This window comes from Anoplopoma fimbria, chromosome 3, assembly GCF_027596085.1.
Source record: "Anoplopoma fimbria isolate UVic2021 breed Golden Eagle Sablefish chromosome 3, Afim_UVic_2022, whole genome shotgun sequence".
In the NCBI taxonomy this organism is placed as follows: Eukaryota; Metazoa; Chordata; class Actinopteri; order Perciformes; family Anoplopomatidae; genus Anoplopoma; species Anoplopoma fimbria.
The window spans coordinates 3,140,068-3,166,690 of NC_072451.1; the positions used below are offsets into that span (position 1 = coordinate 3,140,068).

General features: G+C 39.2%; 2 protein-coding genes across 2 annotated transcripts in view; one reads left to right on the forward strand and one right to left on the reverse strand.

The window, feature by feature from the left end:
* Positions 1-548: 548 nt before the first annotated feature.
* The window catches only part of myo10 (myosin X), a 151,230-nt gene continuing 125,155 nt past the window's right edge, over positions 549-26,623 (reverse strand). The window contains exons 22-41 of the mRNA XM_054624356.1: positions 18,331-18,437; positions 17,967-18,227; positions 17,064-17,103; positions 15,323-16,276; positions 14,820-14,940; positions 13,817-14,060; positions 12,791-12,886; positions 11,977-12,070; positions 10,967-11,022; positions 9,603-9,745; positions 8,782-8,973; positions 8,539-8,696; positions 7,792-7,915; positions 6,620-6,917; positions 6,281-6,488; positions 5,911-6,047; positions 5,699-5,819; positions 4,622-5,098; positions 3,864-4,055; positions 549-3,486 (exon numbers count right to left, since the gene is read on the reverse strand). Of these exons, the coding sequence (XP_054480331.1) occupies positions 3,376-3,486; positions 3,864-4,055; positions 4,622-5,098; positions 5,699-5,819; positions 5,911-6,047; positions 6,281-6,488; positions 6,620-6,917; positions 7,792-7,915; positions 8,539-8,696; positions 8,782-8,973; positions 9,603-9,745; positions 10,967-11,022; positions 11,977-12,070; positions 12,791-12,886; positions 13,817-14,060; positions 14,820-14,940; positions 15,323-16,276; positions 17,064-17,103; positions 17,967-18,227; positions 18,331-18,437 (4,134 nt within the window). The 3' untranslated portion in view covers positions 549-3,375. The remainder of the gene's footprint in view (positions 3,487-3,863; positions 4,056-4,621; positions 5,099-5,698; positions 5,820-5,910; positions 6,048-6,280; positions 6,489-6,619; positions 6,918-7,791; positions 7,916-8,538; positions 8,697-8,781; positions 8,974-9,602; positions 9,746-10,966; positions 11,023-11,976; positions 12,071-12,790; positions 12,887-13,816; positions 14,061-14,819; positions 14,941-15,322; positions 16,277-17,063; positions 17,104-17,966; positions 18,228-18,330; positions 18,438-26,623) is intronic.
* On the forward strand, positions 24,147-25,541 carry LOC129115787 (E3 ubiquitin-protein ligase TRIM39-like). Its single transcript, XM_054627041.1, has one exon. The coding sequence runs from the start codon at positions 24,147-24,149 to the stop codon at positions 25,539-25,541; it is 1,395 nt and encodes a 464-aa protein (XP_054483016.1).

Here is a 26,623-nt window from a genome sequence, read left to right on the forward strand (position 1 = left end):
AAGAAACAATAACCTGATGGGAGTAACGGGTTCTATTTATAAACTCTGACCACCACGCTCTGTGATGTCACTGATGATGTCACAGTTAACGACATCATCAGTTATGATCTCGGAAAGGCAACATACTTGATGCAATTGATGGTGTTACAGTTTGTGATGTCACATTTTGTGACATCATAATTTAAGTCAGAGGCAACATTCCGTGATGTCACTGATGATGTCACAGTTTATGTGACCAGTTAGCAACTCCTACTATAGCGCAGGCATTGCTCGCCCTACTCTGCCTCTGATTGGCTTACCCCGATATTCTTACCCTAACAATTAGATCATGATTCAGAAATAGAGGAACGTTCTTTTTAAGTTCATTTAATCTGAACTTTAAGACTGTTTGACACTTTCCTTTGTGCCAAAAATCTGTCAACAAACTGACTTAAATCTAATAAAATACAAAGTACTCAAAACATAAAACTACGATCGTTGATTCAGTCTATTAAACTCGTGTAAAATAAAGAGTAAATAAAACAACTGTGAATGCGACTTCAGACCAAATATGTAATCATTTATTGTTAGAATCATCCGTTCAATACATAACACAGCTAATACAGATACAAAAAAACAAGATACCAGTATTGTGTCAAAGATCAACTGTCAGTCGGATGGTTGCGTAGAGAAAAATACAACAAGATTTTCATCTTGAGAAAATCACCATATCGTCATCATTCAGGAGAAAAAAGTAGAAGGCAAAGACTTGCAGTATAAAATGTACAGCCATGTGATTATAATATATATATATATATTTATATAACATTGCACATTATACGAAAAATGAATGAAACCACACATGGAAAACAAAATAAGTGTACACAATATACAACAAGGCACCGTGGAAGAAACCTGCACACGCGTCTTTGGATGGATCTGCCGCCCGCGGAGCTCCAGTGAAATGTTGTAGGAATGTTACACTGAACAAAATCCAGCTGAGCAAGTCATCCAAACTTAAACATGATCGCATCAAAATCCACCATTTATTTATCATAATATCATAATAAGTGTCAACCATTGCAGTCTGAGTTACTTAAAGGGGGAATTAAGGGATGTTTTAAGGCCTGATTAGGACACAATAACTGTGCTTCATCTGGAGGGTTCAATGAAAATGAAAAGTGCGGAATAGCAATTATATACTAAAGACAAGAGGACCATTGGTGGTCAAAACGGAATGAATGATTATGCAGGGTTTTCAATTTTTTTCACACCCAAACATTAAAAAAGCCCCAAATATTAATGTACAAACAAGTGATAGATAACTGCAGTCCCTTGTAGTTTAAAGGGAATGTTTTTTTTTTCAGTGCATTTTCCAAAAAAAGGGACAGCAACAAGTCGTTTTAGTGGCTATTTAAAAACGGTTTCCAACAAGTTCCTAGTTCTCGTTAACAGTGGGTCATATACATTATAAGCTGTATGTAGTATATGTAGTTTTATATTGTGATATAGTACATTTTCTGTAGAATAAATTGAGAAACTGTTAAGAGACTAAATGTTAAGTTTATAGTCAGATAACTGAAAAATATATGTACTTCTTCACATTGTTAGAAAAATTACCTAAAAATTCTAGAATTGACATAAACCCTGTCCAGCAAAATGATTTGCCACATTGCCAAAAATAGTTGACAACAAAAGTATGGATTGACAAATTTGGAACCATTAGGCCCTGTTTACATTTGAAATTAAGATCTCTGTCCACAGTGGGATCCGGTCTTTTGCAGCCAAATAGGTTTTAAATTCAGCTCGGAGAAAGTCAAGCTACTGTTTTGGGCTTTGTGTTGATTTGGAGAGTGATTGTGAAAAATGGAACATTTTGATTCAGCTTGAAGGACTTGCGTAGCTGGACGGATGCTGCAGTGTAAGAGTACATTGGTAGCTAAAGGGAACGTGGGAGCACCGTTCAGATTAGAGAGTGGCATCGATGAGACAAAGTCCGATTGTGACTTCAGTTCGTCCTGCTTCAGCTTGAACAGGCACTTGTGTGACCTTTTTTTTCCAGATCGTCCGCAAATCAATCGAAACAATCAATCCCAAACTTGAAATGCTTAATACAGTTGCATATTATTTACAGTGAGCAGATCATCCCTGGAGAAAGTTTGTATAGAAGGTCAAGTCCCAGAGTGTTTCAAAGCAGAGGAAAAGGCTCAAAGCTTTAGCTGTTTTCTTTTCTTTATCTTCTCTGCTTTTTTTTTTTTTTTTTTTTTTTTTTTTTTTACATGTAGATGCACCTTTCTTTAAAATCACATTCACACACACTTACACACACACTTACACACTCACACTCACACACACACACACTGACAAAATCATCAGTAACAAAAAGCCTCGTCCTGAAACAACAGTCTTTGTAGTGTTGCAGCAAATTAGCATCAGCAAGAAATAAACAGTTGTATTCCAAAACAAGACCCATCCTCACTTCTAGAGTAAACTCTAGACTGACTGAAATAAGAAAATGAGGTTGTGTTAAACCTTAAGCTCGTGGTCTTTGGCCTGAGAAACAGTGGAACAGTTGCTTTTTTTTGTATTTGAATATTTCAGTTTTTATTGATTTATTCTTCATGTCATAAATCTTGTTATTGGATAATCGTTTTTGTCCTCAAATGACTAGATCAATAGCTACCTTCCATTAGTTCTAGTCGACGCTACGGTGTACTTGATATTGAAAACCCTTTTTTTTTTGGTAAACACAACATTGTGTTATCTTTGTGTAATTTTACTGGGTTAACTGATTGTTTCATTGTAAAACTTTGGTAATTCTGTAGACGTCATCCCATTCATAAAACGGACGATTAATCAATTATTTCACCGGTGATAACATCCAGACTTTGTGAGTTTAGACAAAGTAGAGCTCGTGGTGTCGTCAGCGTAGAGTTACACGACTCAAGTAGCTTGTTTTTTGGGAGTTTTGAAAAAGTGACACCCAAAAGAATGATGATGAATGATGATTGAAAAGTCTTATTTTGTCTTGTGTTTTCTGGTAGTTTTCAGTCTGGTTGCTTTGCAATCTCACGCTTACTAACCGAGTTAAAAATGTTCCGTCTCTGTGGATCCTTTTGGACTCCAATAAACAGCTGATCAGACCAGCTTGAAATGACTTCTAACGATGTTCTGATCTCTCAGGTTTGGATGTTTAATGTTTTGGAATGAAACCATTCAAAATAATAATTTTGAGCTTATTGACGTTAAGAGCATTGTGGTTTGTCTCCAGCATTCACAGAGTCAGTCTGACGTGTCAAATGTTCCAGCCGCTCTCTCCAGAACGCCGAAGACGGGTGCCAAGCTCGATCCCTCTGCGGGCGCTCCTCCGTAAGGTCAAAGGTCAAAGGGTGGAGTTCACCAGGCGCTACACTGGCTGCCGTGGCTGCTGACGGACTGACAGTTGCTGTAGCGCTTCTTGACGATCATGCTGATGTAGGCCTTCATCAGCTTGGCGATGTCCATGACCTGCAGAGGAGAGGAAGGAAGAGGAGACTTTAAACAGGTTGGTGGTTCATTTCATCAGCGTCATGCTTTTCTGAATCTGTGAGGATTTGTAATTGGGCTCTAAAAATAAATAGAAAATTGAAATTGAAAGTCGACATTGATTCAACCTGCTCATAGTCACACCAGCATTTTATGAAATTTCAAAACTCACGAATTCCAATGTGATTGCTCACCAAGCCCGATTAGAGAAGTACTTTTCTGTAGACTCAAACTTTGACTTGTGAATATGAGCATCGTCAAAATGATTTGAAAGGGCTGATGTTACCGGAAGTCCTTCAAAAATTCACATCATTTATTTCAACACCAAGGAAACCAACAACTTGTTTTGTAGTACGAACCATTTGCGTTTCAAAGACCAGCTCTCGGCCCTCGACGGCGATCTTGTAGGAGTTGGCCAGCGGAGTTCCGAAGGAGAGAATCTGTTCGTACGGGAAAACCTCCAGAGGCCACGGCTCCCCTCGTTTGTACACCGATATGGCCTCTCGGCTGATGCCCAACCACAGCTCGGAGGGGAAGGGCCCGTCACGACACTAAACCACAAGCAGAAACAAGAAGCATGAGGGATGGCCTTTCATATTTTGGGTCAGATTCACATTTTAATTTGAGATGTTGAAGCAGGAAATCACAACCTAGGTTGCTTTAAGTATTTACTTCAATTCCCTGAGTTAGAAACAAAAAAAGATTCCAATAATTCCCTAATTTGGAGTTTGAAATGTCTATTCATTGTTTGAAAATTATATAAATTGAAGCAAAGATACAAAAATGTAATTCATTTTTTTGAAAAAGTTAAACAAAATAGCAAACATTAATACAATGGATCCAGCAAGGAAGAATACTGAGCATTTATTTTTATTTGAGATGTTAACTTTAATTCTCTGAATAAAAAAATAAATAATAATAATTCCAATAATTCCCAAGTTTGGAGTTTGAAATATCTGTTAATTGTTTGAAAATTATGTAAATTCAAGCAAAGGGACAAAAGACGTATTTCATAAAATTTAAAAAAATAAAGCAAAATAGCAAACATTCAAACAATGGAGCCAACAATCAAAGAGACTGAGAAATCAAATAAATTGAACATTATTTCTGTCCTCACCTCCACGTTGAACAGCGTGGATCCGTATCCCTGCCACTCCTTCACCACGGTCATGTATTTGACCATGGCCTGCTCCTGGTTCATCCCCTGCAGCTTCTTCCACTTGTCCATCACGCTGGTTCTCACCGCCGTCGCCTCCTCCCTCATCCACGCCTCCAGGCTGTTCTCCTCCTCCAGCTTCTGCCGACTCAGCGATCCGCTCCTGAAGCTCCTCCTCAGCGTTCCCTCCAGGAAGCTCGAGCGTTTCCTCTCCGCCGTCCCCGAGCGGTCGGCCACCGAGCCGGTACCCGGAGCGAAGGTCTTGGCCGAGTTCTGAACCCGGGCCCGCAATCGTGCCATGGGGAACACCAGGGACATTTCAGGGACGCTGGCCTGGGAGCTGTGATCGCCCTGGAGGTACTGAAGTCTCAGGGCAGCCAGGAACTGAAGAGTCTCCTCAGGGCCCGGATACTGACCCCGGATGACGGCTTCATGGGCCTGTTGACAAAAACAATGTGAGATAGAGCCTCCAGAACAACTGCCTCAGTACGTACAATACAGAAAATCAAACAGCTACCTGACACCTGATTCATTATTAACAGAGATTTTAACCAAAAAAAGAAAAAGTTTCACTGCAGTAATGTATTGCTTTGAGGGATATAAAAACCCTGTGTTTGTATCACTCAAATGAATGCTTTAATGTTTTTATAAATAATTGAAAAAATGGACCCACTTCTGTTCAAACGGGAGCCCTAGACAGACATGATTTAATACCTCAAGATCACTAGTTAATTATGTCATTATATAAAGAAAACAAACTTTGTTACACAAAAATGTCAAAGGGTCAGTTTAGGGCTCATGTAGAAATGCAAAAATCTATTGCATTAACTTAAACAATGAGACAAACCAATTGTAAAATTATAAAAAACTATAACAAAATAGAATGTTATGGAATTTCTATAAGAGCTGAAATAATGAGTCAATAACCAGTTAGTCTGTTGACAGATGATAGACAAATGAAGTCATGTAATGTCTAATAATGCTTGGATGATCATCTGTCAAAAAAACTGTGATTTTGTGGTTTAAATTAGGTCTCACCTGCTCAAACATGAAGGCAAACTCCACGCTGTCTTTGGGGACATTTTCGGAGTCCAAGAAGCAGTAGAGCTTGAAGTAAAACTTCCAGCCGGTGTTGTGTTCGTCTGGGCTGGCTGAAAGCCTGGAGACCAGAGAGAGAGTTCATGAGGACCGGAGGACAAAAGCTTTTATTTATTTTTTACTTCAGATGCTAACACTAACGTGACGCTTACTTTTCAAACTTGGCGAGCACGTCGGCCACCACTGTGCGGCTCTCGATGGCTTTCTCCGTGGTGTCGTTGTGTTCGAACAGAGCAAACATGTTCCTGCTGTCCTCCATGGCCAGACCTCGGATCAGCTTCTCCACCACCTGACCCACAAAAACAACGAGTAGTATTTTTAGAGCCACTGACTAATAATCCACAACAGCGTTTACAAAAATGTGCACATGAAATTAAACAACTTAAAAAAAAACGTATAGAAATATTAATTAATATAATATTTAATAAAATAAAATAAAATAAACAAATAAAATAAAATAAAATAAAATAAAAAACAAATTAAATTATATCAAATTAAATCAAATCAAATCTTGTCACTCACCTCTCCAGCTGTTGTGTGTGAGTTGATGGTGATCTTGCAGGAGCCTCCTCCATGGCAGTGGACGGTGGTGCTCATGTCCTGCCGGGCCACGATGGAGCGGATCTCCTCCTGTGACGGGACGTTCTCCCTGGCTCGAGTCTTCTTCAGGGAGTCCAGGGCGAAGGCGGCGTAACGATCCATCTCCGAGCCGGGGAGGAGCTCTCGAGTCCTGTTGAGAAAAACGATTTGGATCATGAACAATCTTCAGATTAATCTATAAAGACGAGTTGTCATTGTGTCCTCCAAAAAACAGTTTTCTGGAGTCAAACTGTCCGCATCCATCTATGCACATGACTATACCTCTTGAGGTGGAACTTGAGGTATCTGAGGATGCTCCTGGTCGGGATGAAGGTGCAGGACATGCAGGCCAGGATCTTCCAGCTGCAGAGGTTCCCGGGGCTGCCGGTCTGCGGCGGCCGCACCGTCTGCTTGATCAGCTGGCAGTAGAGCTCGTCCCGCAGCGGTTTGAGCTCCTGGCCGGTCTGCAGGATGCCCTGGATGATGGGCACCGGGTCGGCCACGCCCTCCAGGTGCTGCAGAGAGCCGAACACTTTGAGGGCCTCCTCCTGCAGCGTCGTGTAGCTTCTGTTTCTCAGAGCTGAACCGGGGCAGAGGGAAGAGGTTAGTGATGTGACGGGTGGTCTGTGATCGCGTAGCCTTTAATAGTACAACACTGTGTTTGTGGTCGGCTTATTTGACTTAGGTTAATGTTGATTTTCTTATATTTTTGTCTGAAGCTTAAACCTGTGCAGCTAAACAAGGAGGTCAGCTTCAAGGAGAGACCGCCACCAAACTCCCTTTAAAAATCAAGTCAATTTAAATTTGCCTCTCTTGTGGCAAACTATATGTCCTGCTTGAAACACTTTAGAAACCTCACTCGTTATTGTTCATATCTTCTAGTAAATTCTGCAATTCAATCAATCCATTACACTTCTAAAAACTCTCTTAAGTTAAAGTCCTGCTACTTAATGCTAACAAGATATGATAAAGTACAGTAAATCACAGATAATGGCAATTAATCTTATTCATTTAAACAAAAGCTGGAGAAATGGCGCGTTCACAATCACATGTTCGTGCTCAAAGTTAACTCTCATTTGGAAGACAGAAGTTAAATGGACATATAGCTATTGAATGTATCACAGTTAGGTGGGAAAAACCTAACCTTCCCTCAAATCTAGATTATAAATCATAATAAGAGAACATAGATTAATTAATAATATTAAGGTTTTAATAAAAAACAGATGTTTAAAGAAGTGGAGTCCTGTGATGGCACAAGTAAAGCGATGACATGACTGAATTCTGGATCTAAAATGTTTGCATTCATTTTTATTTTGATGAAAAAGAAGAGAAATCTTATAATCTGATCTCTGATACTTCAGACTGGACTTTATATTTGCTGAATGTTTCAGTCTTACTTGATGTCTGTCTTTGTGTGTTTCTTTTTTTTTGGTTTCTATATCTGTGTGACTCACCGCTGAGGTGGATGTCTCCGTAGGGCAGCGGCAGCAGCGGCGAGTGCAGCGGGTGGAGGCTGTAGCGAAGGATGGGGTTCCTCTTGTAGATCTGCTCCACCACCTCCGAGTTCAAACAGTTCTCCTGCAGAGAGCAGAGAGAGCCGGACTTCAATACAACGCTCTGCTGGTTATCTGAGGGTTTACTACGAGTGTGCAGCAGGTGGATGTATTCATTGTGGTAATTTAAGTTTCATCTAGATCTTCATTTTGGAATTATTAATCCTTATAGTCACAATTTTATGAAATAATACACTTTTTACTTTAATCTTGCTGTGTGACGTTTGCATGTAGCTCCAGTTTCTTCTCAGTCTAAACACATCCATGTTCACTTGATAGGAGACTCTTACTTAACAAAGGGTTAACTGTTTCCTACCCAATGCATGCTGGGATAGATTCTAGCCTCCAGCAAGCTTGCACAGAAAAATGGTTGCATAATCCACAAAAAATGCTTTAAAAAAATGGGACTTCTCTAAATGTTTATATGCCCAATAAGTCCCAATATATTTAGTTACCTATTTTGTTTTTAAGTCAAAAATAAGAACAACTTATTTGCAGAATTTATGGGTTGAAAATTGGTGCGGGGTAAAAAGAAACAAATGCTGTCATGCTGTTGATCCTAAATTAGTATTTTAGCTTCCTGAACTACGACATGTTTGCAGCTTCCACCAAGGTCTCCATCAGCTTCACGCCAGCAGGGGTTCCTACCTTGATGTCCTGGACCAGTTGCTGGGTCGGCGTGTCGATGGGGGCTTTGGTGTCGATGACGTTCTGGATGGAGTTGGCCCAACGCGTGGCCTCATTCAGCAGCTTACAGTAGAGACGGTACGAGTGTTTGCGGCCGTACACGATCACGTTCCAGTAGCCTGCCGGGAGAACGAGTCACGTTAAGCAGAGTGGAAAAGATACAACTGAAGCATTAGTGTAAGAACTGTGATTTCATTTTCTCACCAGTGTCTTTGAAGATCTTTTCGTCCGGCTGAACCACCGAGCAGAGGCTGTTCAGCACCAGCGTTCCCAGCTTCAGCGAGTTTCGCTCTGAGCTCTTATAGTAGTCAAGGGAATTGTGGGTAAGCAGGAACCAGCGCTTCTTCAGCTTCAGCGATGCTTTTGTACTGTTCCTCATCTCTTTGTGCAACCAGCCTGGTGGAGATAAAGGAATCAGATATTTGTGTTGTCATTAAAAAAAAGGTGTACAGTCAGTCTGACATGGCTGCAGTAACAAAATAACCTATGTGGAAGCACTTAATACACTTCAACTGTTTGAATTTATCCCAAATGTTGAAACCTGCAAATTCCATCAAACAATTTAGATTTTTATTTTCTTTTTAGCTCAATCAACTAGACATTTATTGTCAAGTTTGTGTTGTTTTTCATGCCTCTGTAAATTTAGAAAAAAAAAATCTTTGAGTTGGGTTTAAGCTGCCACACCTACTAGACTGCGAACCAGAACTTTAAGCAAAAAGTAAAACAAAAGGGTAAATCCAAAAAGAACCCAATAAGTCACCGGCTACCACAACTAACCTACAGATGTTCCCGAACATTGTTCAGCGTAAAATAACGGTGTCAAATTCCTTGTATGCATACGCATACATGGCCAATAAAGCTGATCCTGATTCTGATTCTGATTCATATGCTGTGCCTTATTGCTCTGCTGCTGTAAATCTGATTTATTTGTCCTCCTAAAATACATTCTTGGATGGACTCCAGCCCCCCAGCAACCCTTTCAAAGGCATCAGGGGTAAAGGGACGTTGAGGGATTGCGTTGTCACCTCTGATGATGAACTCCTGGCCGTCGACCCGGGTGTCCCCTTTGGAGCGCTGCAGCAGAGTGATCCAGTGATGCATCTCCTCGGGCGTGTCGGCGTTGCAGTGCAGCACGCGGTTCGCCGTGATCATGACGAAGGAGTTCGGCCTGTGACGGTTCAGAAAAAGAGTTGATATGTCAGAGGAAGAAGAGAGAAGACAATAATCAATAAACTAACTTTTCATGACATACGATTCTATGACTTTTATTGACATTTTTTAACATACTATTCTATGACTTTCAGGACATTCTATACTATGACTTTTAAAGATGTAGTAGGACTATTTGATGACAAACTAAACTAAACTTTTCATGACATACTAAACGGTCTCTTTATGACATACGATACTATGACTTTTTAATGACATAATATCCTGACTTTTTTAGGTATTTTGTGAATTTTTTTTTATCATAAAAAAGTCATAGTTTAGTGTGTTGTAAAAAAACAAAAAAAGTATGTCGTAAAAATTATAAAAAAGTCATAGTATAGTATGTCAAAAAAAGTAATTGTACAATATGTTGAAAAAAGCCATAAAAAAGTAATAGTGAAGTACGTCATGAAAAGTAATTAAAAAGTCATAGTATGTTATTAAAAATCATTGAAAAATGACAGTATTGTATGCCATGAAAAGTATCAATAGAGTCTTAGTATAGTATGTAAAAAAAAGCCATAAAAAAGTCATAGTGTAGTATGTTGTGTAAAGTCATACAAAAGTCACAGTATGTCAAAAAAAGTCATTGTACAATATGTTGAAAAAAGCCATAAAAAAGTAATAGTATGTCATTAAAAATCATTGAAAAATGATAGTATTGTATGCCATGAAAAGTATCAATAGAGTCTTAGTATAGTATGTAAAAAAAAGCCATAAAAAAGTCATAGTATAGTATGTCTTAGAAAGTCATAAAGAAGTCATACTGTAGTATGTTGTGTAAAGTCATACAAAAGTCACAGTATGTCCAAAAAAAGCCATAATAAAGTCATAGTATATAATGTCATAAAAAGGCATAAAAGTCATAGAATAGTATGTCATAAAAAGTCAAATGACTTCATTTAGCTGCTTCTAGATTTCAGAAAGACCTTTCCTTTGGAACAGAACAGACTTTGCAGACTATTGTTTCAACAAAATAAAAAATAAATTGAGTCCACAGTAATCAGTGACAGGATACCACAGAAGCCTTCATGAGCTGTTACTGATACTTTCATCTCACAGACACATTCTGGTTCCTTCACTTTGCTACAGAAAAGTAAATAATAAGAGAAATGTGTGAAGCAGGTCTGCACAGAGAAAAACCAGAGACGTGACGTGACTTAATGATGCCGGTCCTCACCTCTCTGGATTATCAGACGCACAAACCGAATCGATCATCCCCACATCCAGCGTGCCCTGAAGAGAGAGAGGGAGAGAGGGAGGTTCACTGACAGTGTTCAGGGTTTGGATAATGAGATTGACCTTTTTCTGCCCCCATGGAAACCAATTATCTCTCACACACGCACTGAAAACAGGATGTGGCTTTCCCATCACATCTGTGTCCTGTTCAACAAACAGGACCACAACAGAATAGAAAATAACCCCAAAAAATAGCACGTATAAAATAAATCTTAAAGTGTGTTTAGATTGATCGCTCAGTGAATTTTAAAGATGGCACAATCGCAACAAAGTCAATGGAAATTTAAGAAGAGATGTTAGTCTAAATAAAGATAAGATGCATCCATATAAGCTGAGCTGTATTAAGTGTAATTGACAATGTATTGTTATTATTATTATATGTTATATCTTGTTAAAATACGAATAATAAACTAACTAAAGTAAGCTTATTGTATTAAATAAAACTTTGCGCTTATTCTGAAGCTATAACTAGTTTGACATTTACACACACAGCCAGTGTTTTGTAGATTTTTCTACGCCTTTTATATTGAAGTTTCTTTCCTTTTAATATCTCTGGACTGATTTATTTATTGACATTTTTATTTTCATGCCATGCATATATTTTCAAAATATCAAAATATTCAGTCTTCTCTCCAAGGCTTTGCAAATAAAACCTGCTACAAGAAAGGTTTTTCCTGAAGCACAATTACATTTTTTCCATAATCATCTAGCCAAATCATCATTTTTTTTGTGTAAAGCAGCTGAATTGGGTGGAAACTTGTGCATTTATTCATATTCTTCACATGTACCACTTAATTGTAGAGTTGCTGATTAAATGCTCTTAAGTTTTGAGAAGAAAATTTGAAAAAGTGATAAAAAAAAGTATTTATTCTCTTTAAAAAAACTCTCAACCCATCATACATTATGACAACTCCATTACTCAGAGTGCTTTGCTTCCCCCTCGGTACTCACCACAGCATTCTGGGGGTTGGCCTGCTCGTCATGCATCTCTCTGATTTCCTGCTCTGTGGAGCCGTGGACCTGACTCAGCACGCTGAACCACTGGCTGTAACCACGGAGACGACATCATCATCAGCATAAAAACATCTTTTTTTAGTCAAATTTTAGTCAACTTCTCTCACTAAACAGGGATATAATTGTGTCTACATAAAAAAAAAAAAAAGAACAAATTCTCTTGGGTTTGTATAAATAGATTTTTATACAAAATATTTTGTATTTTAAGCCTTAATAACTTCTGTTTCAGCAGCTATCTGTCACTAATGGTAAACATATTGAAATGAACATACAAAGCAGAAGAGATGTGGTAATAATGCATCCCTATTACTCTCTATGTGTCAATAAACTGTACAGCTAAAAAACAGATAATAAATACATATGTGTGTGTACAAATAGGGTAAAAATGAAGGTAATTATGTGTTCAGACTGATTCTGTCTCAGACATAAACACAGGGTTTGGAGGAAGAGGACTGTCCCTCTGAGAGGAAATCAATGTGTTGCCAGGGGCAACCGGCACACCTCCTCCTCAATATACTGTGTGTGACTCATCATGTGTGTATGTCAGATTTAAGGCTAATGGGGGGAATAATAAAACCAGAAGGAGTAAGAGAGAATGAAAAAGAGATAAATAGTTGGTGTGACGTTAGCATTGTAATAATGATTTGGACTTCATCTCTGCATGAAAGATGATATTCAGATGAAATGAAATAGCTTTAGTGGTGATGTGTGTAGCTTAGCACAGCATATCTGAAACAAACACACAATCTACCTGGCATCCTCGGGGGTCTCGGCGATCAGGTGGTAGGTCCTCTCTGGCATCACAATGTTGATTCCATTCTCCTTACCGGTGTTATCGATGATCTCTCTGAAGATCACAAGAAACAGAAACAGCTTAATCTCTCATCACCTTAGAGGGCTTAGCTTGAAATGTATCTCTAAGGCATTGTTTCTCTAAAAAAAAGTTATAAGAAAACGTTAACAATTCACAAAAATATCTTAGTATAGCATGTCATGAAAAAGGCATAGTTTGGAATGGCATAAAAATGTAAAAAATAATGTCATCGTATAGTATGGCATGACAAATGTAATAATAAAGCGCGCAATAAACATAATAATATAGTCATAATATAGTAAACCATGAAAATGATGTCACAGCGATACATTTCCATACTTATACTTTCGATAGCTTAAATAGAACAATCATTTTCTAAATAACCACCAGAACACAATACAAGAATATATATTTATCTAAAAAGACACTAACTTTGTTTAAAAGGTTCTAGCTTTACATTTCTAGAAAAAGAAGTTGACAATTTTCCAGTTACTTCAATACTGCTATTGTAAAATCAGCAACTAGTGGTCATTAGAAGAACTGCATCCTAGTTATTCAGTAACAATATTGTAATTGTGATCATTTTATATATCAGATTTCCTGCTCTGTCCATTTCCTTAATTCTAAAATCTCCACCTGCAGGTCCAATAAGTGATAATGTAAATAAGCTGCTCAAACACTAATTACAATCCACTCCAAATTCTTTAACTTCTTACATTTTTGTGTTTAATATCTAATAAGTGATAAAGTATAAATAATAAGTATTAAAACACAAATAAGGGCTTTAAAGCTGAAGCTGCATTGTGTATTTTGAATTTTTATCAGTAGTATATAGGTTCTAGTTATTGTTGTCAGCAATTTAAAATAATTACAAAATGTTATGTCTTTGGTTCTTAAAATTGACTCTGCTATGTTTGATGACATCACACTGGAGATTCCTGAGCTGGTCTGATTGGTCCTTACTTGGCATCGTGCATGTCCAGCACCCCCTTCATCTTGTCCTCGCCGTCGTTCTCAAAGTACATGAGCTTGCTCTGGCGCAGCACGAACCAGCGGCGCTTCCAGTTGCGGCGGGACAGCGTGGAAGAGCCGCCTCCCTTCTTGTGGAGCCAGCCCTGCTTCAGAGCCTCCTGCTTGGTCCGGAACCACAGGAAGGTCTCGTCCTTCAGAACGCACCAGCGCCGCTTCCACGTGTTCATCAGACCGCCTGGAGAGGAAAAATATGTTTTCATTTATGTGTTCACACTCTTCTGCTACAACTACACATGATATTTGATGTATTAGATCATCTGGAGGACAGAATTTAATGTGAGGAAGGAATCTAGAGGAAGACAAATCTAACTATTACTATTAACATTTTCAATTCAATTCAATTTATTTGTAAAGGCCAGAATCATAAATTACAAATCTGCCTCGGAGGGCTTTACAATCTGTACATCATATGACATCCTTGCATCTTAAAAGGTCAAAGTCCCTTTTAAAAAACTTTTAACATGGGGGAAAAAACGAGAGAAACCTAAGGGACGACCGGAATTTTGATTAATACAATCACCCTCCAAAAAAACCCCACTAGAGTTCTCAGACTTAGTCAAAATCAGGTCCTTGGTGTTTAAAATTCTGTGTGATAGACAGAAAGATAGATACGGTATATAGAACTGTTGTAACAGCGTTAAACTATATTTTATTAAAAAACAGGCATGTTTTTAACCTTGTGTGTTAAGTAAATGTATGCAAATTAAAATTCTATTTTCTGAGAAAGTCACATACGTAAAAAAAGGGTGTTTCTTTATTTCCATTGTGAAAGTTCTTAATGACTTGTTGAGGAAGTAAAACATGGTTGGAATTGAAGGAAGTAACACTATGATATCGTTGAAAAAGGGGAATGGTCTCTTCTCTTGTACTATAGACGCCTGAGGTCATGTCAGTCCTTTTCATGCTTAAAGTAGTATTGTAATGAAGGAGTTACCTTTGATGAAGAGGAAGCTGTGGAAGTACGGCAGCGTGACGCAGCTGTAGACGGAGTCCCGCCGATACGACAGCTCGTCATCGGTGTCGAACCTGTCGAAGTCGTCCTCACTGTCCTCAAACTGGAACAAAAACAACAGCAATGAGACATTCAGGACGTACAAAGTAAGCTTTACTGATTGTAGTCATTGTCAATCACAGTAAGCCCGCCCTAAAGCATCCCCTGCTTTATGGTCTGTTTGACTCTAAATGGAGCATCATTTACTAAATGAACATCATGCTGTATTGAAGAAGACTTGAAACTAGAGATTGAGACCATAAACTCATGTTTACAATGTTTACTGAGGGAATAAATCAAGAGAGAAGTAGAGTCATTTTCTCATAGACTTCTATACAACCAGAGGAGTCGCCCCCTGATGGACAGTAGAGAGAATGCAGCTTTAAGACACTTCCACATCGGCTTCACTCAGCAGAACTGGAGGTTGCCACCTGGCCCCAACTCACCGATGACTGCGCCCCGTCCGAGCTGAAGCGGTAGGCCCCTGAGCTGTTGTAGGTGCCTACAGAGCCGCGGTAGTCCGGAGACCACTGGCCACTGCGAGGGTTGGAGAAGGCCACGCTGCCACTTGACACGATGGCGCCTTCGTCGTAGTCGTCCTGGTCGTAGTCCGAATCCTCGTCCGGCGGTATGAGCTCCACCTGGTCGTCGGACGGAGCCTCGGACGAAGCCTGGGGGTGGCAGTAGGCCGAGTCCCCGCTGGATGAGGCGCTGTGGCAGGCGGTGGGCACCGGCGGTAAAGGCAGCGGCTGGTGTTGCATGGCGGTTGCACCCAGGGGTGGGGTCACACCGTCGTTGGCGTATGGGTCTTCTTCAGACGAGTCATCGCTTGTGCGGATACCGCTGGTCCGCTGGCCGTCCGAGTGGCCGTGCTCGCTCGGGTTGGGTGAGTCCTTGAAGGCCTCGTCATCCGCCCCGAACCCTTCGTCGACCTCTTCCTCCATGCTGCCTCTCCTCCGTCCGCTCTCCTTCTCCTCCGCCTCGCCGACTCCCAAAGAGCTCTCGATGTTCCTCACGCACTCGTCGATCTCGTCGAAGTTCAGGGAGTCGAGGAACTGCTGCGCCGCCTTGCAGGCCTCGTCCTCCAGGCGCCGGAGCTCCTGGTCGCGGAGGAGCTGCAGGCGGTTGAGGGAGGCCTCCGTCAGGGAGAGCTCCTGACGCTCCTTCTGCCTCTGCAGCGACTGGATCTCCCGCTCCAGCCGCAGGATCTCCTCCACCTGAGACGCCTCGTGAGGACGGATAGCCTCATCCGATTGGGACGCCCCCTCAAGGGCCTCCGCTGAATCCGGCTCCTCCGAGGTGTCCGCTGATGCTGCAGCTGATGCTTCAGGTTGAGGCGAAGCCAGAGAGGCCAACTCCTCCAACAGATGAAGCTCCTCCAGTAGTCTGGCCTCCTCAGCCTGAGGATGGAACAAAAGGCAAACATCTTGAAAACTCTGGGACAGAAACAGTTTTTGTTTCCACTTTTTTTGTCATCTGCATTACATTTTTGTTTATTGTGCTTGTGGTACCAAAAGCTATTTTGGATATAGTCAGTTACTGGGCGGACTCACCATTTTCCTTCTGCTCTAAAATGTTAAAACTTTATAGAAATAAGTCCTACTTTTCAAAATAAATATAAAAACCTGTCAGTGTATTGGGATACGATAGAAATGTAGGTGTTTTATGAATGTTATTCTTCACAATTCTGCTGAATCAATTTTCTTTCTTGCACCTTTTTTCAAGATTCATACGCTCACCGCTACAAAATTCCTGAAACAAGTTAACTTGTTCTGAAAATGATCCCCCTGCAGAGGGAATATATGGATTGTTTTTTAAGAAAAACACAACTTTTGTGGCCAAATTATACAAACAACAACAAATTAAAAAAAAAAAAAGATGGAGATTTGTTGCAGGGCTTATAATTCAGAAAAAACCCAAATCCTGTTTGGAGCCAGTCGAGCACAGCACGACAATAAACTTAAGACTGTAAGAATTGAAGGAACATAAGATTTCACAGTAAACATTTACCTTTTTTTTGCTCGTAAAATACTTGTCTTTGTATATGATAATAATAATAAAATAACCTTAATAAATGCAATGCCCTATTTGAATATGCCTAGAACTGGGCTATTCTGCAAAACAAATCATCAGTAAAATATCTAAAATCATAAAAGAGAATTCCTAAATAATCGTGTTTGGGCGTACCTCTGTGGCGAGTCTCTCGGCCTCCAGCTTCTGTCTCTCCCTGCACAGACACAAACAGACAGACAGACATCAGCTGACGGTAAGAGATAAGATTTACCGAAAATTTACAAGTAATTACATTTCCCGTCTCATTGTGGCATTAAAATCCCATAAAAACCCATCAAGAATTCAGATTGTAAAGGTCAGACACATCATCCATCCAAACAACAGAAGTATGTGTATCATCTGATAATGTTTCTCTGTGTTTATTTAACACTACAGTTCACTTCTCAGTGATTCAGTGGAAGTGCTGTCTCAGGGCTGTAGACACTGTTGAGGATACAGAAGTGATGTCGTCAATATTATTTCTGGGAATTGGGGATTTTAAGAAGTTTACGTTGTATATTTACTGCTTTCGCTGACATAGTGACAATTTAAAGGAGTTTGACTGTATTTTTTGTTAGAATTGTATCCCTGGTATTTGAGAAAAGGCTTTGAAACAGCATTTTGACTCTAGGGTAATAAGAACATTTACAGATAACATACATTCTAACAGTTGAATAGATCGATTCTTTGTTAATTTGTACTCACAAACATACATTTTTCAGTGGCTAAGAATTGTCTTTTTACGATTACATCTGTTGGAGTTATATCCAAAGTCTTTCACGCCATTTTCTTAAAGAATTTTAAATGTTTCATTTTTTGGGCCAAAAATGAAGCATTTGCAGCACGTGCATTTAAATTGGGGTTTTAATTAGAAGGAGTTTTATCTTTATTGGTAACAGTTGAATAGATGTATTAAATATAAAGTAAAAAACTAGACTCATGGCCGCTGTATATATTTTGGCTATTCTAACTGCAAACTCCTTATCATTTAATTCCACTGGGCCCTAAAATGTAACAAAAAATGAGTGAATAGCTCACCTCTCCAATTCCTCCGCCTCCTCCTCCCTCCTCTTCCTCTCCACCTCCTCCTCCTCCTCCCTCCTCTTCCTCTCCTCCTCCTCCCTCCTCCTCCTCTCCTCCAGCAGCTGGCTGAAGGCCCGGCGGGCCAGCTGGCCTCGAGCTCGCTTCTGGAAGGTGAGCGCCGCCCAGCGGACGAGCAGGAACTTCCTCCTCCAGTAGAACGCCCGGTAGTTCTTCTGGATGACCACAATGCACTGCAGCAGCTTCCTGTACTGCTTCCTGTTTGTGGGACAGCGTCGGCAAAGAAACACGATCAATTAACGAACAGGACTTTGGGTTAGAACGAACACTTAATCTGTTGAGTTTGAATATGTAGTCGTACCGTGCCATGTAGCCCATGACGTGGGCCTGGATGATCATGGCGGCCTTCAGCACCTCCATCTCCCTCTGCTTCTCCAGGCGATTCTCCAGAGACTCCCGGAGGAACACCTGAGAGGGGAGGAGACAAGAGGAGGACATAGGGAGGGAGGAAGTGAGGAGAAAGGAGGGAGATGTTTATTAGACCAGTATTCCACATACACACTTTAAATGAATAAATGAATGTTTAAAAAAAAATATGCATTTCCAGGCAAAAACAATTTAATGAGAACAAAGAGAATACTCTTAGAACAAAATGAGAAGATGTGGGCGATGAGGAGATGATTAAAGATCAATAACGTGACTTTTTCTTTCTCTTCTTGTCCTTTTGTCTTTGCTTTAAGTTGAAATAAATGTTTCCATGGATGTTTATGTGTTAAATATCTCATCACATGTTTGCATGACATACTTTCATGAGTGTCATACTAATTTTTTTAAATTTTACGACACCTTCACTTCCTTTTTATTACTGTCATTGACAATTAATGTTTTGTTTTTTAGATGTTTTGTGTATAAATGTCAAGAAATAGTTGTAAATGTTAAGCAGAAGAATCTGCACTTTGTGAAGCTGAAAACAAGCGAATGTGGAGCAAACAAAAAGTAATCGATTGATTTATCAATTTGTGCTCTCAAATATCTACTTTTCAGAAGCTATGAATGGTCTTTATTTGATTTCATGTGTTGGAGTTAATCCAGTTGAGTATTTAAAAATAATCCGATTGAAAGGTTACAGGAACGAGGAGCATCTTCAGAGATGATTTACTTACTTCCTGTAAGTCGCTTTGGATAAAAGCGTCTGCTAAATGACTGTAATGTAATGTAATGTAATGTAATGTGATTCACATGCTGGTTAATGTACAGTTACCACATTGGGTCACGATTCTTTCATGTTTTTTTTCACACCATGTGAATTTTAATTGTTCTATATTTATTGGTCATTTCTTTCAAAATGTACCGGAGCTATATATCTACACTTTTTTCTTATACATGTGGCTAACAGACACAGTGGTAAAATGGAGACTGCTGTATGGAATCAAACAGTGACAAATAGAATATTAACACATGACTACTGGCCTTTCTTTAACAGATATCATCCAATGCATACGCTGTATCAAACACACACAAGTGAAGAGAATTAAAGAGACAGTCCCTCCTTTTTCCTATAACATCCCCGGTTAACACACACTCTTTTCCAGAAGAACAACTGAAGAGAACAATAAATCAAACCCAGACGACAGATTACTGCAGCCGCTGATTTCTGCTACAACTCTCAGTGAAAAGAACGTTTTGGTTTATTTACAGGCAGCTCCACGCTGTAGGAGCCGAGCTGTCGTCCATTGATAGAGAAACGGGGCCCTCTGAGGGACACCGGGGGTTAATCCGATTAGGGAGGGAGGAAAATAAGATATGGGACGTTGGTCTCAGGCGACAGAGGCGGGGGGGATGTCACGGTGCTACGGGGTGCAGCGGTACAGATTACCTTTCTCCTGTTGAATGATGGACAGTTCTTTCACAGGTAAATTAAGTGTTTCCTTTATGTGTTTAAAATCCTCCTTCAGAAGTCATAACCAGTATTAAAAAAGATTATCAACCAGTTTGGATTGAAACTCAACTGGACAAACTGGGATGAGGAAGCATACGCCCATCAGCTGACTCACCTGAGACAAACATCACCACTAGAGATGACTTAAACAGAATAAAGAGATTGGTGATGATGAGTTTGTGTGTGTGTGTGTGTGTGTGTGTGTGTGTGTGTGTGTGTGTGTGTGTGTGTGTGTGTGTGTGTGTGGTCACCACATGTCCCTGGCTTTAAAATATAATAATCAGATTTATCAAAACGGTTCCCAGTGGAAAGTACATTGACTCAAGTACTTACTTAAAAATAAAATCAAGATACATTTACTTTTTACTGTACTACATCTCAGAAGTAAATATTGTACTTTTTCCTCCACTATTAGTGGTATAAGTACTTTTATTGTGTGGTATTAGTTCTTTCACAGGTAAATGAAGTGTTTCCTTTATGTGTTGAGAAAATCCTCCTTCTTCTTCTTCAGCTAAATACATTTTCATTTCCTGTTTGAATGAACTACTTACTGGAGACAAAGACAGAAGTCATAACCAGCATCTAAAAAAAGATTATTAATTAGTTTGGAATCAAGCTGAACCAGACAAACTGTGATGAGGAAGCATACGCCCATCAGCTGACTCACCTGAGACAAAACATCACCACTAGAGATGACTTAAACAGAGTATGAAGAGATACAGTTGGTGATGATGATAAATCTTTTACTTTGGCCAGGTCTGTTAGAAATGAACTTAATTGAGATGAACAGAAACTTTTCGTATTAGTTAAAACAAATGTTGATAAACTGCATTAGGGTAGTAATAAATTGTAATATATCGCAAGTTCAATATAGCTAAATGTTTGATAAAGCAATAATATCGTATCATGATCGTGAAATATTGTTTCATGGGACTTCTGTCTTCCTGACCCTTAAATGATAATGCAAATAATAATAATAATAGCTTCTAAGAGTCTGTAATGCAGAATAGTAATAATAATAAAGATAATTAAGATCCAGTTTGGAAGAGAAACATTTAAGTTAAGGGTCGAGGGGTGCTGGAGCCTAACTCAGCTGTTAAAGAACAGGGTTCACCTGGAGAGGTTTCTATCAGAGGACAGACATATAGAGATCAACAGATAATTCACAGACATCTCTGCATCCACTGCAAGTTAGAGTCTCAATGCACCTCTTCATGTCTTTGGACTGTCAGGAAGCCGGAGTGTGAGAACCCACGTCTGCACGGGGAGATTCAGAACAAACTCCACACAGAAGGTTGTCCAGAGGTTTGTCTGCACTGGTGGACAGAGAAGATAATCCAAGAGTGTCCAGTTTGTAAGAAGACATTCTAAGGGTTCTCTAACTTTGCTGTAAAGAAGAAGTTCTTACACCAATCAACTCTCAGCCCTTAATAATAATAAAATTTTTAATAATAATAATGATAATTGATCAATTCAGCAGAACAAAAAAAGGTCTTGGCCCAAACACAGAAAGAGGCAGATTCCTGATCACTAAAACAGCTGTGACTTGTGTTTACTCTGGAGGTTAAAGAGGAGGCCAGGATGGCTGTTTGGAAGAAGTTGTGTGTGTGTGATGTGTGTGATGATGAAGGAGAAGATGTGAGGTGTGTGACAGCAGAGAGGTCAGCAGCTCTTTAAAATATAATAATCAGATTAACAGAAAGTTCCCAGTGGAGTACATTGACTCAAGTACTTCTTAAAAATAAAATCAAGATACATTTACTTTATACTGTACTACATCTCAGAAGAGGATTGTACTTTTTACTCCACTATAAGTGGTATCAGTACTTTTACTGTGTGGTATTAGTTCTTTCACATGGGTAAATGAAGTGTTTCATTTATGTGATGAGAAAATCCTCCTTCTTCTTCTTCTTCAGCTAAACACATTTTCAGATTTCCTGTTTGAATGAACTGACTTACTGTGAGACAAAGACAGAAGTCATAACCAGCATCTAAAAAAAGATTATTAATTAGTTTGGATTGAAGCTGAACCAGACAAACTGTGATGAGGGCTCTGCCCATCAGCTGACTCACCTGAGGCCAAATCACCACTAGGATGACTTAAACAGAGTATGAAGAGATAAGTTGGTGATGATGATAAATCTTTTAGTTCTTTGGCTTTAGGTCTGTTACAAATGAACTTAATTGAGATGAAGTGGAAACTTTAGTCTGGAGTTAAAACAAATGTTGATAAACTGCATTATTTGTAGTAATAAATTGTAATATATCACTGTGTTCAATATAGCAATGTTTGATAAAGCAATAATATCGTATCATGATCGTGATAATATTGTTTCATGGGACTTCTCTGATCCTGCCCTTAATTACTCAAACACAATAAAATTAATAGTAATTAATACTGGAAGATAATTAATTCATTAACACTTATTATTATTAAAATAAAACTTTTACTTGAAGGCCAAACTGCTGTTATAGCAACATTTATTATGAAGGATTGATATGTGATGGTCTCTGTGATGTGATGTTGTTGAGATTGATGATGATGATGATGATGATGATGTTGTGATGGTGATGATGTGTGATGTGATGATGATGATGATGTTGACATGTGATGGCTTGATGATGAACATCAATCAGATTCATGAAAACACTTTGAGGATCATTGACTCATGTTGTCTTAAAGATAAGATGATCGGCTGACTTTATACTGTACTACATCTTGGTAAATATTGTACTTCATGCTCCACTCCAGTATGAAGTACTTTTACTGTGTGGTATTAGTTCTTTCCAGTAAAATGAGTGTTGGGTGAAGGTTAATTCCTCCGTTATCATGATGTGTTCAAATGTAATCATGTAAAATGTAGTATTGTGTGAAGGAGATGTTTCTAGCTCTAAGACAGATTATAATACATCATTAAAACTACTAATGACTAGATTTGATTTAATCAATACAAATACAATCTGTTTTTATTTCCTTATTATTTGAAATGTGTTTTTTAATCAAATCACCACTAGAGATGACTTAAACAGAGTATGAAGAGATAAGTTGGTGATGATGATAAATCTTTTAGTTCTTTGGCTTTAGGTCTGTTAGAAATGAACTTAATTGAGATGAACCGAGTGGAAACTTTATCGTATTAGTTAAAACAAATGTTGATAAACTGCATTATTTGTAGTAATAAATTGTAATATATCGCAATGTTCAATATAGCAATGTTTGATAAAGCAATAATATCGTATCATGACTTATCGTGATAATATTGTTTCATGGGACTTCTGGTGATTCCTGCCCTTAATTATAATAATGCAAATAATAATAATAATTATGATTATCATTAAAATAAAAAGAGACTTGTGGCCAAACTGCTGTTGACAACATTTATTATGAAGGATAAGGGAAAATATGTGCTTCCTATTAAAACTGCACTTCAGTCTAAAACAAGCGTGACAGTGTTTATGTGTGTGTGTGTGTGTGTGTGTGTGTGTGTGTGTGTGTGTGTGTGTGTGTGTGTGTGTGTGTGTGTGTGTGTGTGTGTGTGTGTGTGTGTGTGTGGTCACCACATGTCCCTGGCTTTAAAATATAATAATCAGATTTATCAAAACCTGTTCCCAGTGGAAAGTACATTGACTCAAGTACTTACTTAAAAATAAAATCAAGATACATTTACTTCATACTGTACTACATCTCAGAAGTAAATATTGTACTTTTTCCTCCACTATAAGTGGTATAAGTACTTTTACTGTGTGGTATTAGTTCTTTCACGGGTAAATGAAGTGTTTCCTTTATGTGTTGAGAAAATCCTCCTTCTTCTTCTTCTTCTTCTTCTTCTTCTTCTTCTTCTTCTTCTTCTTTCTTCTTCTTCTCTTCTTCTTCTTCAGCTAAACATTTCCTGTTTGAATGAACTACTTACTGGAGACAAAGACAGAAGTCATAACCAGCATCTAAAAAAAGATTATTAATTAGTTTGGAATCAAGCTGAACCAGACAAACTGTGATGAGGAAGTTCCGCCCATCAGCTGACTCACCTGAGACAAACACACACACAAACACACACACTGAGAGACCAGTACTAAGAGAGGACATGTACTGGACGGAGTACTGGGAATACTGGGATAATTCCACTTCAACCAGCTGCTGAATCCACAAACTGAACAGAAGATTCTCAAGAACAAAGACTCAAAGTGAAACGTTCAGGGAACAGAGAGCGGCCGAGTTTACAGCTTCACTCAGAGACTAAATGGCTTCAAGGTTAGAGAAAGATTTCTGCTGTTCTGTCTGCCATGACGTCTTTAAAGACCCCGTCATCCTGTCATGTTCTCACAGCTTCTGTAGAGTCTGTCTGCAGAACTGGTGGACAGAGAAGATAATCCAAGAGTGTCCAGTTTGTAAGATAAGACATTCTAAGGGTTCACTACCTCCTAACTTTGCTTTAAAGAACCTGTGTGAGAGTTTCTTACAGCAGAGAGATCAGAGAGCTTCAGAGACTCTCTGCAGTCTGCACTCTGAGAAACTCAAACTCTTCTGTCTGGACCATCAGCAGCCAGTGTGTCACATCTGCAGAGATTCAGAAAAACACACCAACCACAGAATCAAACCCATCGATGAAGCTGCTCAACACCACAAGAAGAAACTTCAGGAAACTCTGGAGCCCTTAAAGAAGAAGTTAAAGGTTTTTAAAGAAGTTAAAGTGGAGTTTGATCAAACAGCAGGACACATAAAGGTCCAGGCCCGACACACAGAGAGGCAGATTCAGGATCAGTTTAAGAAGCTCCACCAGTTTCTAGAGGAGGAAGAGGAGGCCAGGATGGCTGCACTGAGGGAGGAAGAGGAGCAGAAGAGTCAGATGATGAAGGAGAAGATGGAGGCTCTGAGCAGAGAGATAGCAGCTCTTTCAGACACAGTCAGAGCCACAGAGGACGAGCTGAGAGCTGAAGACGTCTCCTTCCTCAACAACTACAAGGCTGCAGTGGAAAGAGTCCAGCAGCGCCCCCTGCTGGAGGATCCACAGCTGCTCTCAGGAGCTCTGATAGACCAGGCCAAACACCTGGGCAACCTGACCTTCAACATCTGGAACAAGATGAAGGACATGGTCTCCTACACTCCTGTGATTCTGGACCCAAACACTGCTGATCCAGGACTCATCCTGTCTGAAGATCTGACCAGTGTGAGACGAGGAGACAAACAGCAGCTTCCTGATAATCCAGAGAGGTTTGATGATTACTGGTCTGTTCTGGGCTCTGAGGGGTTTAACTCAGGGACTCACAGCTGGGACGTCCAGGTTGGAGACAGTGAACACTGGTTTCTGGGTGTGTTACCAGAGTCTGTCCAGAGGAAGAGAGACATATGGTCTGGATTATGGAGAATATGGTTCTGTTTAGGTGAATACAGAGCTCTCTCCCCATCATCAACTTTAGTCATTGATCTCAAAGTCCAGAAGAAGCTCCAGAGGATCAGAGTGAATCTGGACTGGAACAGAGGAAAGTTGTCGTTCTCTGATCCTGATACCAACACACACATACACACCTTCACACACACTTTCACTGAGAAGATGTTTCCAATTATAGAAGCTGTGAATCTCCAACTGAAGGTTTTACCAGTGAAGGTCTCTGTGACTGTAGAACAGACGACATAGATGATGATGATGATGATGATGATGATGATGATGATGATGATGATGATGATGAAGATGGTGATGATGAACATCAATCACTTCATGAGTGACACTTTGAGGATCATGTGACCATGTTGTCTAGAGATCTAGATGATCGGCTGATCAGACTCTGATTTATTTGTTGGTCACATTTACAGCTGAGCAGTATGACAGTTACCTTATGTTGCGTTCATGCTCCATCCAGTAAAAATGAGTGTTGGGTGAAGGTTAATTGGTACGTTATCATGATGTGTTCAAATGTAATCATGTAAAATGTAGTGTTGTGTGAAGGAGATGTTTCTAGCTCTAAGCAGATTATAATACATCACTAAAACTACTAATGACTAGATTTGATTTAATCAATACAAATACAATCTTTTTTATTTCCTTATTATTTGAAATGTGTTTTTTAATCAAATCACCACTAGAGATGACTTAAACAGAGTATGAAGAGATAAGTTGGTGATGATGATAAATCTTTTAGTTCTTTGGCTTTAGGTCTGTTAGAAATGAACTTAATTGAGATGAACCGAGTGGAAACTTTATCGTATTAGTTAAAACAAATGTTGATAAACTGCATTATTTGTAGTAATAAATTGTGATATATCGCTGTGTTCAATATAGCAATGTTTGATAAAGCAATAATATCGTATCATGATCGTGATAATATTGTTTCATGGGACTTCTGGTGATTCCTGCCTTTAATTATTAATTATAATAATGCAAATAATAATAATAATTATGATTATCATTAAAATAAAAGAGACTTGTGGCCAAACTGCTGTTGACAACATTTATTATGAAGGATAAGGGAAAATATGTGCTTCCTATTAAAACTTCACTTCAGTCTAAAACAAGCGTGACTGTGTTTATGTGTGTGTGTGTGTGTGTGTGTGTGTGTGTGTGTGTGTGTGTGTGTGTGTGTGTGTGTGTGTGTGTGTGTGTGTGTGTGTGTGTGTGTGTGTGTGTGTGTGTGGTCACCACATGTCCTGGCTTTAAAATATAATAATCAGATTAATCAAAACCTGTTCCCAGTGGAAAGTACATTGACTCAAGTACTTACT